The 13,746-nt window shown below is 43.7% G+C and overlaps 1 protein-coding gene and 1 pseudogene across 1 annotated transcript; one reads left to right on the top strand and one right to left on the bottom strand.

The window, feature by feature from the left end:
- Nucleotides 1-2,355: 2,355 nt before the first annotated feature.
- Nucleotides 2,356-9,766, bottom strand: LOC147431753 (uncharacterized; annotated as a pseudogene).
- Nucleotides 9,767-11,336: 1,570 nt separating this feature from the next.
- Nucleotides 11,337-13,247, top strand: LOC147431752 (short-chain dehydrogenase/reductase 2-like). Its single transcript, XM_086494249.1, has 5 exons — nt 11,337-11,493; nt 11,653-11,914; nt 12,009-12,089; nt 12,181-12,354; nt 12,609-13,247. The coding sequence occupies exons 1-5, from the start codon at nt 11,480-11,482 to the stop codon at nt 13,011-13,013; spliced, it is 936 nt and encodes a 311-aa protein (XP_086350375.1). The 5' UTR covers nt 11,337-11,479; the 3' UTR covers nt 13,014-13,247.
- The last annotated feature ends 499 nt before the right edge of the window (nt 13,248-13,746 follow it).

The raw sequence follows: 13,746 nt of genomic DNA, 5'->3' as shown, positions 1-13,746 counted from the left end.
TGACTAGCTAGCTGAGGGTTTTTAAGAAGATATGGGAAAAGCCCCCTAACTCACACACGCCTATGTACAGTGAAATGGTAGGGATAGCCATAGCGTTTGGGTGAATTTGGTAGGGTGGAGTAACTTACTATGGCAACTATGGAGAGCCGAAAAACGGCTATCACTATCTAATCGTGGTAGTTAAGAGCCTTGAAATGGGCACAACCTTTCACATGGTTGACTTTTGTTTCTCTCTTTGTTAGCAGGAAACTGCTCAAGATCTGTCTCATCACTCTGTCAAATCAAGCATTTATCTTCAAAAAGGCACCAATTTTCTTGACTTGTAAACAAAGCTGGAAGGCTATTTAACCGTTCCAAAGTGAACAGGCTCTAAATGTAAGAAAATGACATGGAGCCAGTCCTACAATGGATGCACATGCATGGAGGTAGCCCTATAATAAGAGACCGGAGTCATCATTTCCAGGGGGAGGCAAAGGGCCCACATTCGATATGCAACACCAAGGAGGATCCGAATGAGCAAAGTATTGCTAACTCCAAGACCAAGGCCAATACCCTCGACTGGCAATGATCATCCTTCAATGCAATCACATCAATGTTCTGGAATTTTTTTTTTTTCAAACATACAAAATTGCTTTCCTTTAATTTTCCAAGAGGAAATTTAGAAAATTAGGTTTATTTTGTAAATTTTTAGACTATTTTTATCTATTTTGGGGTGGAATATCTCCTTTTTCCCTTGAAATTTAAAACAACATGATATTAAAGTGACACATATTTTTCCCAAACACTAAATGGAAGACCCGCCTTGCACGATCGTTGCCGTGAGCACTGTAGCAGCAGTCAAGAGTTCGAGATGTGAAAACTTGGGAAAGCTAAAAAGCTTGGATGATCACGTTGAAGCTCTCAACATTGTAGCATCCACTGAATGGCCAAAAAAAGACGAAGAAAGTGTGGAGACAGATGTGGGACTCTTTCTCTCTCTCTCTCTCTCTCTCTCTCTCTCTCTCTCTCTCTCTCTCTCTCATGGTGCAGAGGGTCGTAGCTAGGCAAAAATGGAGCTCGTCAGGATCAAGGGTGGCGGACAGGCAGCGGTAGAGGAGTAGGTGGTTCAGCAAGCGCTTGTGTCGAGTGGGACATGTATTGGATCCAGAGTCTTGGCGTCCTGGCCAGCAGAGCCTATTGGTAACCAGGGGTGTTGATAGAATAAACTACATGAGGCATATTGTGGCAACATTTGAGAAGTTGTACATGAAGTAAGTGGTGGGTTGTGTTCATGATCGATGTTGGGGAGGGGGGGGGGGGGGGGGGGGGAGGGGGGCATTCACTGTCAAGCGCCAAGGCCAATCAATGGCACTCTCTCTCTCTTTCAAACATAAATAGATATATGACACAGCTCAGCAGGACTAATGGGATTGGCCCTCTCTCTCTCATACACACACACACAGAGCTACATCATGAAACCTATTCTCTCTCTCTCTCTCTCTCTCTCTCTCTCTCTCTCTCTCTCTCTCTCACACACACACACACACACACACACACACACACACTCACACACACACACACACATGTGCACGTCCAAGATAGACCAACTTATCGATGTGTGGTACAATTGGCTGCTCGTTATTCTTCCAAGCCACGAAGTAGAGTCATCTTTTACAAAAACAAAAGTAATCTCCCTTCAAAATTGAAGACCAGATTGAAACTCTATGGCCCTGAATTTAAATAATATAAATAAATATGTGGTACTAAGTATTGTGACTTTTTGACAGAACTCAGAAGTCAAAAGTAAGTCTTTTCATTTTCTACCATCACTCTAGTTGCTACTTACCCTTCACTTTTACATTTCAAGCCAAATGGTTTTTTACTTACCTTTCACTTTTACATTTCAAACCAAATGTTCCTTAAGTTCTTGAAATGAAATGAATGAGAGAGTGACACATGGATGCCCTCTCTTTCCTTGAAAATTTTAAGCTCGATTATATATAGTATAGATTGATGAATTGAAATCACCCACTCGGTGGCATGCTCCATGGTTAAGTTGTGTGATGTCAAATAAAAGGTGATCACGACATTTACCTTGGATTCTGGTGTCTCACGACTCCCAAAGACTTGATAGAGTCGGCACGTACCCTATCAATTAAAGAGCAAAGATCCTTGTTGTTGAGTGGCCTCGAGTGTTTGGGAAAAATAATTTTTTCAAACATACAAATTTCCTTTCCTTAAATTTGCCAAGAGGAAATTTTAGAAAATTAGGCTACTTTTTCACGATTTTACACTATTTTTCTCTATTTTGGGGTAGAATTTCTCCTTTTTCCCTTGCCCTCAACCGGCATTTTGGAAATTGAAAACGACACGATATTAAGGTGAGACACATTTTTCCAGAACACTGGCCTCCAATCCCTCTAGCCTCCTCCCCGGAGCCTCCTCTTTGGAGTCCTTCCGGTCCTCTGAAGCATCCATGAAAGAGGGAATTCTCTTGCTGAACTTCGCAATCTAAGCGTACTGACATTGGTTCTTTTGCATGCACACTTTCTCTTGATGCCCCCCTGATTGCGCATCGGAAGCAGTGTCACTACTAGCACCTTCCGCCATCGGTGTTTGAGGTGTTCGTCCGCGGGTCTGTTTGCTGTCGGAGGGATGTCATTGGTTACGTAATCCCCTTCATCAGCTACAAGGTCAATCAACATATTAGGCAATATATCAAGAAATATATTTATTTGATTAGTCTTTACAATGAAGGACATTACAACAATGAAGTGCAGGGATAGTAGAAGATACATATTGGCACAGTGTCCTCATCAAGTGAATAGTGAAGAGCAATCTGCCAACATCGACATTGCGCTTGTCTCTAAATGAGTTTTCCATTTTGTCGTAGATCTCAAAAGGGAAGTCTTCGGTTGGTAGTGACTTTGCACATCTCTTTGCTGCTTCCATATGCACGGTATCTTTCACTCATAGGCACATACCCTAGTGTAGAGCGTGCGAAGCCGCTCCCACTTCATTTTGCATTGAGATTTTGAGTGTTGCCCAAGCAAAAGCCCAAACCTGCAAAAACAGGAGGATGTCGAGCATGTTGCCCAGGCATGGACTGCCAAGTGGGATTCGAATGGGGATGATCTCCAATGCCTTCAATGAAGAGCGAGGAAAGCAGTGTACGCGAGGCTCCAAGCAGTGCATCAACATCGTCGATGTCTTCAGTACCATCGATTTGGGACTCCATAGCCTGCAAGGAGAAATGTATTGTATGATTGACATCGTCCATCCAGTGCACGTTGTTTTAAGTCCATGGGGGCAGATTGGGATGCCATAGTGATAAGATCACACAATGACAAACCCTAGTGTGCACACATGAAAAAATCCATGTAGAAGGAGAAGAACCTTATAAGGACTAAGTAGTTGTTGGGTTGAAAAAGAAGACCAAGTGCCAACCATCATTCGAAATAATTTCAGGAAAATAAAAGTACATCAAATTAGCTGATGTAAATGAAAATCTTCAGGCCTTTTTTTTGCAGCGAGACCTTGCAATCGCAGCAATGTCACGCCATGGACACCATAGTACACCGCAACGTTCTCTGCAGCCTATAATGTGTGCACTCCATGCAGTGTTCGGGAAAAATCATTTTCACAAACATACAAAAATCTCTCCAAGACAAATCTGAACCGGAAATTTTACAACACTCACCATTTTTTTTTTTGCAAAATTACACTATTTTCCATGTATTTTTAAGCGAAATTTTCTCCTTTTTGCTTTCCCCTCAACCAACTACTTTGATTTTGCAACGGGCTCAAGGCTAAGCTGAGGCACACTTTTCCCGAACACTGACTCCATGCATTCCAAGGGACATGATCGTAGTGTAGCCTTGCAAGCATAAAATTCTCTATGCAAGATGCTGAGCGAACAAAGATTCATTAAGAATTCCAACCCTATACTAGTGAGCCAAGAAGGTTATTCAATATCACCTTCCCTGCGTGCAGTGCTTCACGCAATGAAATGAGCAGCATGTAGTCTGAGAAGACAACAGAGGGACGGCACACTGCAAGCTTGAAACCCATACCTGATTGGGAGAATAAGAATTTTTTTAAATTTTTTTTAAAAGAGTAGAAATATTTGATTAACACAAAAACAGAGATAAGTACATCAAGGCCCACAGGTTAGGGGAGGGCAACCCTGAGAACAAAAGGTTACTTCAGGATGTACTCTATCATGAGTAGTCTAGTGGGGGAGAAGAACTGAGGGATAATTTTATCCCATTGCTGCCAATTCAGCTCTCTTTGGAGGGATGAGATAGAGGTAGAATGGGGAAGAGTGTCTTTAATCCTTGAACATAGGGTTTTGGCACATCTGCCAAGTTCATATACAAGCTGACCAGGGTGGGGTGTTGGGGAATCAAAGGTTACAGCATTCCTACAATTCCAGATGAACCAGATAATACAACCTCTCCATTTATTCCAAAGGGGAATATCAAGACCTTTACAGTTCCCCAAGAGAAATTCCTTACAGGTGATTAAGTGAGAGGAGATCTTGGAGCAGCAGGACTTGACAGCATCCAGAACAGACCTGTTCAGAGGATAGTTGAAGAAGAGGTGACAGTGGTCTTTAGTATGCAGGTGACATCTTTTGCAGATTCCATCCCCTTTATCACACCTTCTAGCTTTCTGCCCTATCCAGCAAGCATGGTGTATTCATAGCCAAAGTAGAGTGCCCTCCTTAATGGTATTAGCAAATGCCCATATGCAGATGAACCTGTACGACCACTTCCTACAAGTCCATTGGAGCTTCCATCTAGAGTTTAGCTTTCTCTTTAGCTACTCTCCTACCCCTTTTTGCTTCTTGAAGGCAAAATAGATTTAAATGGCTATTTGAGGAAGTTGTGCAGACTTTTCAGAGGCCCTAGCAGGAAGACGAAGCTGCCTTGTTACCGCATGAAGTCTGTCCAACCACCATACTACATCAGTTTGAGAGAGACAAAATTGCCTTTGAATTTCCCCTACTTCTTTGATAGATTCTTCCCTGAAAAGGTCACCCCAATTCAGAATTCCAGCCTTAAAGCATTTGTGGGCTCTTCTACAGCATCCCAGCTTTAGATTACCTGCACAAGGACCAGTCCATGGAGAATCCTGGAGAAAGAAATGCTTGTTAGAGAGAAGAGTGTTAGTAAAATGCCATTTTGATTTCATGATTTTCCAGGAGGACCAAAATCTACATATGAGCTTGGAACCATAAGGAATATAGTCCTTGGAGGAGAGGATGATGTCCCTGAGTGACAAATTTGACCAAGATTTGTAGTCTTTTAGCTTGAATTTGTGAATGGTTCTTTTAATTAGTACTGCCCAATAGTCCAATGAGTCCAGACTCCTCAAGATCCATTTAGCTGCCATCTTAATTGATATAGTGTCCAGATCAAGCAAACCCAGTCCTCCTGCTTCCTTTGATAAGCAGCATGTAGACCAAGCAACTTTCGGAACTGAGCTGGTTTGTTCATCATAACCCCAGAGAAAGGACCTGAATATGGATAGAAGTTTTTAAATCTGGTATTTGACTGGCATCCAACAGGAGAAAAAATATATTACTGAAGGTAACAAGTAATGGTTCAAGATGAAGATCCTGTTTGAAAAGGAATCTTGCTTGTCCCTCCATTTGTAAACTTTTTGTCTGACTTTGTTTAGGACCCACTCCCACCTTTGGTTGAAGGTTATCCTGAAACCCATTGGGATTCCTAGGAGCCTAAAAATTTTCCTGTCCTGTATTTGAGAGCAACCAGCAGCAGTCACAACAGTAGGAATGTCTCCATCTGAGAGTCTGAACCATGTTTTGGTATGGTTGATGGAGGAGCCACTGGCTAGACAGAAAACAGTTAGACAATCCCAAAAACTATTGGTTCTTTGTTCATCATTTGACATGATAGCATTCGTGTCGTCAGCAAACTGTTGGAGACAGAGAGGATTAGCAGCTCCAAGTATGTTGATACCTTTAATGTGTCCTTTGTCTAGAGCATATTTCACAAGCCAACCCAGAGCATTTGAACTTATAGCAAACAAAAGTGGCGCTACTGGGCAACCCTGCCTTATGGACCTCTTCAGGGAGATGCAATCAGCCAGTTCACCATTCATTGCTACTTTAGCAAGAGCATTGCCAAAAAGAACTAAAATGAACTTTATAAATTGTTTACCAAAGCCAATATCATGCAAAGATTGAAACACAAAATCCCACTCAATCCTGTCATAGGCCTTGTCAAAGTCAATTTTGAAGAACATGAAATGTTGCTCAGACTCCTCAGCATATTCATAAGTTTCCCAAAGAGTAATAATAGCATCCAATATGAACCTGTCTTTGATGAACCCCTTTTGTTCTGGAAGTATGATGGTCTTCATGATGGGGCTGAGTCTTCTAGCAAGAGCTAAGGCAAAGACCTTATAAGCATAAGTCAGACAAGTGATAGGTCTCCAGTTGTTTAGGTCCCCCTTATCCCCTTTTTTGTGTATAAGCTTAATGACCCCTGTATTCATTGAGGAGGGGAGGGCTCCTAATTGTAAAGCCTCCTACCAGACTTTCATCAAGTGAGGTACTAGGAAGTCCTGATACTCCTGATAAAACTCATTAGGCATGCCATCAATGCCCGGAGATTTACCTTTTTTCATAGCACAAATGGTTTCTTTCAGCTCCTCTTCTTTGAGGGGTTGATCCATCATCTTGGACAGGCCTTGAGGAACCATATGTTTCCTTATTCTTGCAATTTTAGCCCTTGCCTTAGTGATGTCAACCCCCCTTTTAGGAGGAGCTGAAAAAACCCTGGTGAAGAAGTTATGAACAGTTTTCAAATTCTCCTGATGAGATTGAGACTCAATTCCAGCTTCATCCTTGAGAAAGGGGATGAAGTCCTTAATTTTTTTCTTTTTTAACAGGTCAAACATGTTTTTATCAGGAGTATCTATCTTCCCAGCCCATAACTCTCTAGTCCATACTAAGGAGTTTTTAGCAATTAGAAGGTCTTCCTTTCTCAACTTATCCTTAAGGTCAAGAAGGTCAGGGGAGGGGGGACTATCACCACTAGAACCTTTCTCTAAGTCAAAGATGCACTTTTCTATCATCATTCTCCTGCTTTTCCTAATGGTCTTAGCCTTTTCTTTGTAGTCCTTCAAAACTCTTTGAGTCAGTTTCACAGCTTCATCCCAAGCTTTAAAGGCGGACTGTTTTTTACTAAATGCATCATGAAAGACCTCCTTCACTTTCTGTTTAATGCACTTGATGGGCAGAAGAGACTTATCAATGTGATGCCAACTTGATTTGAAGGGTCAAGCTTCTTTGTGGCATTCAAACATCAGTGGACAGTGATCAGACATCAAGAGTGAGTTATCTTTCCAACAATTGACCTGCCAGTATTCACTAAGAAGACCACAATTCATATAAATTCTATCAAGTTTGGCAGCTCTGTATGCATTACCTTGTTGTTTGTTAGACCAGGTAAAGCCAGAAGTGGGAGAAGTGTCCATCAGGTTGAGGTGGTCCTTCAGATTGTTCCAGGTACTCCTTTCATTACCTCCTATTGTATGGCCCAGTCTGTTCCATCTGTCTTCTATGTCTTCCACCATGTTAAAGTCTCCCAACAGAATACAGGGTTGAGGAAGGACTTCAAGTTCTTTCCAGGTAAAGGATCTCTTTGCAATAGAGTTGGAAGCATATAAAGAGACAATGGTGAAGTTGAAAGGAGATTCCACACTCAAGGAGACCCAACTATGATTTCAGGAGGTGTGTACTGATTTTACCAATGGGACATATTTTTCAGAGATGGCTATAGCAGCTCCCCCTTTACCATTTGCATGATTTGTACAGTACCATTTCCAATTGGCTCCAATCCTTTGCAAATTAGAAGTCAGTTTGAAGCGAGAGACTTTAAGTTCTTGTAAACATATGAAGTCAGGTTTACAGTTAGAATCCAATAGCCACCTTTTGATCATGTGGGCTCTGATAGGATCAGTAAGTCCTTTACAGTTCAAAGAGAGGCCTTTGAAGGGAGGTTGCTTCATTTTTTACTGGTTTTTAGTGGTTTTGCTAGAGACACAGAGGCTCTGTTAGGGTCTTTAGGCAACTCCTTTTTTCTCTTAGCCTTGGAGGAGCTAGAGACAGGCAAAGTTTCCTCTTCTGCTTGAGTCATAGCGGTGTCAGAGGAAGGTATTAAAGGAGAGGTAAGGTTGTCCTTAATAGCCATATCATGGGCTTCGAGCTGTGCATCAAAAGAAGAGTTAGGGTTATCCATGGGTTTAGGAAGCTGTGAGCTAGGGATAGTTTCTTCATCAGAGTCTGAAGAGGAGAAGCATCCTTTTTCATGCTCGGGGTTCTAGACTTCCTGCTCAGGCCCGGTAGTGTCCATAAATTCTGTGTCTTTATTCCTTTGACTGGGCTTGGATATCTTGTTCAGGTCATGATGATGAGCTGATCCATTCTCATCATTGATTTCTTTGAAAGTGGAGAAGGGTTCAAAGACATTTTCCAGTAGAGGGCTTGGGAAAGTTTTATTTTTCCCTTGTTTGCCAAACTTATCGCCTCTGGACGTGTTCCTCTTGTTGACCGGCTGGAAGCCATCATTCTTATTAGTAGGCTCAGGATCTGTAGTGGTAGTATTCTGTTTAAGCTCAGGACAATCCTTGATATGGTGGCCCTGTTTGAAGCATTGAAAGAAAGAATTAGGGAGGTTCCTGTAAAACTGATTTTCTGAGAGTGCAGGATGATACCAGCAGGATTTTTAATAGGGACCTCAACTCTCAGCTCCTTACTAACATCAATTTCAATGAGCATCTGGGGGTCCCATTTTGGGTTAAAGCCCCCTCTTGCTTTTTGTCCAAGGACTCTGCTAAGACAACTTCCAATTTGTTTCAGCCAGGGATAGAAGTCTATGGGTAGGTATGGGAACTCCACCCATACAGGGACTTTGGTAGGTTTAGGACCCCTAGGGTTAAAGCCAGGGTACCAGCTGAAGACCGACATAGGAGTATTTTTTATAATCCATTGCCCTTGGCTGATAACTTGGAAAGCATTGTCTGGGTCTTCAAAGAAGAACAAATAATAATTGTTTGGGAGGTACTGCACCTGTTCCAGCTTGAGTTTTCTTCCCAACCATTGCTAGTTAGTCCAGGTTTTGAGGGTTTCCAGGGAGAGTCTTAAACCATGGCAGAGGCCTATAACCACCTTTTGCTTAAGTGGAGACTGCCAGTATTCAAGATCTCTGTAGGGGATAGTAATGCCCTCTTGTTCTAGCTGCAGATCTTCCTAAGTATCCTCTTCACCAATGGGGGGAGATTCCCTGCTTGAGGAGTTAGTGTGCCCATGAGGTGAGCAGCCTCTTTCAAAGTCTAGGCCAAGAGTTCCCATGTCATCGTCTGCATACTCTGCATTAGCCTTTGAAATCTCATGGTGTATCTCATATTGCTGATCCTTGTCACCACCGAGGCCCCACAAAGGATTTACATAGGTAGGACGGAAGCTCAAAGGGCTAGAGGGTATGAATATAGAATCCATTCCTCCTCTAACAATCGTTGCATAAGAGGGGAGTTGCCCACGCCCTAACAGGGTTGAAGTATCATTCATGCCTACAATAGGGAGTTGATCAGTGGACATACCTTGAAGATATCCCGAGCCAGGATGATTCAAGGGTGGTAGCATGCACGGCGAAGGTCTGTGGGAGCCCAGATTCATTAGGGGAGGAGACATATTCTGCTGGGAGGACCTCGGTTGAGGAACAAGCCCATTTGACAAGGCTTCATGTACTGCCATGCTGCCCCTCCCCCCGCGGAGGAGAGCAGGAGAACCTTCAGGTGCACAAAGTAGGGTGTAGGCAAAAGATCGGTTGAAGGGGAAGCAGGAGAGCTCGATAGAAGAGTTGCATGCAGAAACATGCAGAGCGTCACGCGTCCGACCTAGTCTACACTTTCTCTTCCTGCTGTCAACTTCACGCACCACCAGCTGGGAGAATAGGAAATTGCTATCATTGCAATTGGTGTATGGGGGAGCCCTCTTAGCACCAATTGAAGGGTAGGTTCAGGCGACACCCATGACGCGAGCCAAGAAGTCTTGCACACACTAGCATTCAATTCAGACAAAAAAGAAGTCCGCTTATATATAATATTTGTTGTCAGTTGCGAGGTTGTACCTTGTGGTTGCGAGAGGTTCTGTGTTCAACCTCGGGACTAAGTGACACGGACATGGGAGGGTGGGATCTACGACGGGGGGATTGTGGGTCGTACATCTGGAATGTGGGTATCTTAGATTAATTTTGTAATCTATGGTAAAAAGTAATCTAAGGTACTCGTGTTTCAAATAATCTAGAATACCTCATTTTGAAGGTGTGGGGTTTGAACCTGTGACCTCACCCATGAGAGACGCATGTCTTAACCACTTCGCCATGCATGCGTTCTGAAACGTGGAGGCCTTAATTTACTTAAAACGCGTATGCAAAACAACAACAACTGAAAGTAATCTAGGGTACCCTAGATTACAAAAAGTAATCTTAGATATCCTAAATTACTTTCGACGCCGTCACTCAGATCTACGGCCCACAATCCCCCCGCCATAGATCTCACCCTCCCATGCCCGTGTCACTTAGTCCCAAGCCATGTCCAAGCACCCCCCGCGATTTCCGCCCAATAGTCGATGGACATGGTGTGTGTCCAAGGTCTGCGGCCGCCCGGCGTCTCATGGTGGGTCCAAAAGCCGAAATGCTTTTTGTTCCTCCAACCATTTTCCACCACGGTGGACATGCACGCAAAGCTGAGCTCCTTGCCACGAGTCCTTGGCCCGGCACTGGCCAACAGTCTGAACGCAGACTAAGTCCTGAAAGCAGACTAAGGGCGCTTACACATCGGTTGCCCAAACTTGGGCAGCAGGGTCGTGTGCGTGCGTGGAATCCAAGAGGTGGAATTCGATTGGCTGCAAGTATACCGGGGTGGACAAGGTGCTGGGCAGCGGAGACCCCCTGTCCAAGCTTGGGCAGGGGCTACGATCGCTTGATGATTGGCTGCACGCATGCCAGCTCAGCCTTTGCACCAGATGAGCAACGGACGTGGTCTGTAACGCATGCGCGCCCATCCCAAAACATATTGGGCAGGCTTGTTTCGGTCTGTAAGCGCCCTAAGCTGAGCTCCTTGCCACGAGTCCTTGGCCCGGCACTGGCCGGCAGTCTGAACGCAGACTATAAGTCCTGAAAGGGAAACGTCGTTTGGTCTAGCTGGCCAAGGGAGTTCAAAACTAGATCAAACACTCCCCAAAGTTCATCAAACACTCCCCAAAATTCAAGGCGAGTCATGCATGGCACATGACGACGAGCACAGCGCTATTTTATTCCAAACTTTCTTTGCAGCATTTTGAGCCGCTCTGCACCTTCTTTACGTGCCCACTGCAGACCTTGCTCCTTGCTCGCTCACCTTATTAAGACGACGCAGATTTAGAAGGGCTCCCTTGCACCTTCAAGTTTAGCTAGCAAGCTCCCTCATGGATTCTACCAGGTATGTTTCTGTATGTACTTCCTCTCGCGTGAGAGAGAGAGAGAGAGAGAGAGAGAGAGAGAGAGAGAGAGAGAGTTGGCATGAGAATCGACGCATGAAAGCATGTGATGCTGCTGATAATGATGATGAGGAGGATGTGAACGTGGTTCTGTGAAGCAGATGGTGGAATGATGAGACGGTGGCCGTGGTGACAGGTGGTAACAAGGGCATTGGGCTGGAGGTGTGCAAGCAGCTGGCGGACAAGGGTTCTACCGTAGTTCTCACGGCTCGTGATGAAAGACGAGGCTCAGATGCTTTCCTTGCCCTCAGAAAGCAGGGCCTTCACAATCTTCACTTCCATCCATTAGATGTCACAGATGTCCATTCTATTGCTGTCTTCGCGTCTTGGATCTCTCAGAAATTTGGAGGATTGGACATCCTTGTAAGCCACCGATAATTAATGATTGCTTTCCATGCTCTTCCATGCGGTCATCCTACTAGGTTAATGTTTTTGTGCAATTGCCATTGCAATTTAGGTCAATAATGCAGCAGTAAGTGGTGTGGTTGTTGATGAGCACTATGTTAACAAGAACAAGGTTGACTTGGCAGACCTAATGGTGAGTAAGTCCGTCCTTGTTATCAATAATTTTGGAATAATGGCATGTTACTGAATGAATGAAGCCTCATCTCTGTGCATTGTTGGTTTAGTTCAAGCAAGAGACCAGTGAGGGCTTTATCATCGAGTACAAATCGGCCAAAGCATGTATTGATGCTAACTATTATGGTGCCAAGCATGTCACTGAAGCCCTCATCCCTCTCCTTCGCCCTTCGTCTCAAGGAGCTCGCATCATCAATGTTGGGTCTGATTATGGCCAGCTTAGTGTAAAACACTCTCTCTCTCTCTCTCTCTCTCTCTCTCTCTCTCTCTCTCTCACACACACACACACACACACACACACACATGCACACACAAACAAGCGTATGCACTCACATACACACACAAACCAGCACCCACACAACATTTCCAAAGAGTAGTTGTCTCCTCTATATATAGTAGAGCTTTGATAGTATTATGTTAATGCAACGCACTCGCAGTGAATTTGAAGACTGAGAGTCATGATCTTTTTTGTTCATAGCATCTTCAAAGCACAAAACTCCAACAAGAGTTGGCCAATCTGGATAATCTTTCAGAAGCTTTTATAGATAAGTTACTGGACACCTACCTAAGTGATGTGAAATGTCAAAGCTTGGAGGGCAAGGGCTGGCCACTAAAGTTTCCAAGTTACAAAATGAGCAAGGTAGCTCTGCATGCATATACAAGGGTACTGGCAAGAGAGGTGGAAAAGAAGCTATCTCCTACAAGTGGAAGGGTTTTTGTGAATTGTGTTCATCCCGGTTATGTGAGGACGGACCTAACGAGCCTTACGGGTGAGCTTTCTTCTCAACAAGGTGCTGCCAATGTGGTTAAGATTGCTCTTCTTCCTCCTGAAAACTCTCCGTCAGGACAATTCTTCTATGAAGGGAACCTTGCAACGTTCTAGGCCCAACTTTGTATCATTTGCTTTGTTAGGCCCTTTCCTCACAGCGTCAGCTATTACACTGCTCCGATTGCAGCATAGTTCTTAACATTAGCAAGGATCATTGGCTTTAGAATATTTCATAAAAATTCAAAGGAGAAGTTTCCAAATGCTCCGATTGCAATATAGGCTTAACATTAGCAAGGATTATGGGCCCTAGCATATTTCATGAAAATTCAACGGAGTGAAGTTTCCAAATGTGTGTAGGGGCATGAAATATGTGAGTGCACAAGGAGATATCAAGGCAAGAAACTGTTGGAGCATAATGGTATGCTGCGGAATACTCGCCCTATGTGTGCATCGAATCGCATGTGTTGAGATTGGATTGATTTATAATGGAAAGAAAATCCATTGGAAGATTTTGACATAGTGGGTGTTGAAGCGAGTATTTGAGACGCTCTTTTGTCAGAATGCTCTTTCTTAAAATGCTCAACATAAGCTAAGACAACAGGCTCCAACATAATTCTCAAAAATTTACAGCGTAGGGGGGTTTTCCTTTCAAATGTAGTCTACTATACATGTGTGTGTATAGAAAGTTTACTACAATTGGAGCCATCAACAAGGCATGCAAATCCCACAAGGAGGTTTGAACCAATGGTTGGAGCATAATGTTTTGTTTGCCATCTCTATTATGTGTGTATATTGAAAATGCATATCCAGGATAACAGTTTGTCATCGAGGTGGTTGGCATGTTATC

Source organism: Adiantum capillus-veneris, chromosome 21 (genome assembly GCF_014529385.1).
Source record: "Adiantum capillus-veneris isolate H3 chromosome 21, ASM1452938v2, whole genome shotgun sequence".
Lineage (NCBI taxonomy): Eukaryota > Viridiplantae > Streptophyta > Polypodiopsida > Polypodiales > Pteridaceae > Adiantum > Adiantum capillus-veneris.
This window is presented reverse-complemented; position numbering and strand designations above follow the sequence as displayed.

Excerpts from the sequence above, each read along its gene's own strand:
- LOC147431752 (XM_086494249.1), top strand. Across the intron at positions 11,915-12,008 it reads TTGGAGGATTGGACATCCTT|GTCAATAATGCAGCAGTAAG; the intron begins GTAAGCCACCGA and ends ATTGCAATTTAG. Across the intron at positions 12,090-12,180 it reads TTGACTTGGCAGACCTAATG|TTCAAGCAAGAGACCAGTGA; the intron begins GTGAGTAAGTCC and ends TTGTTGGTTTAG.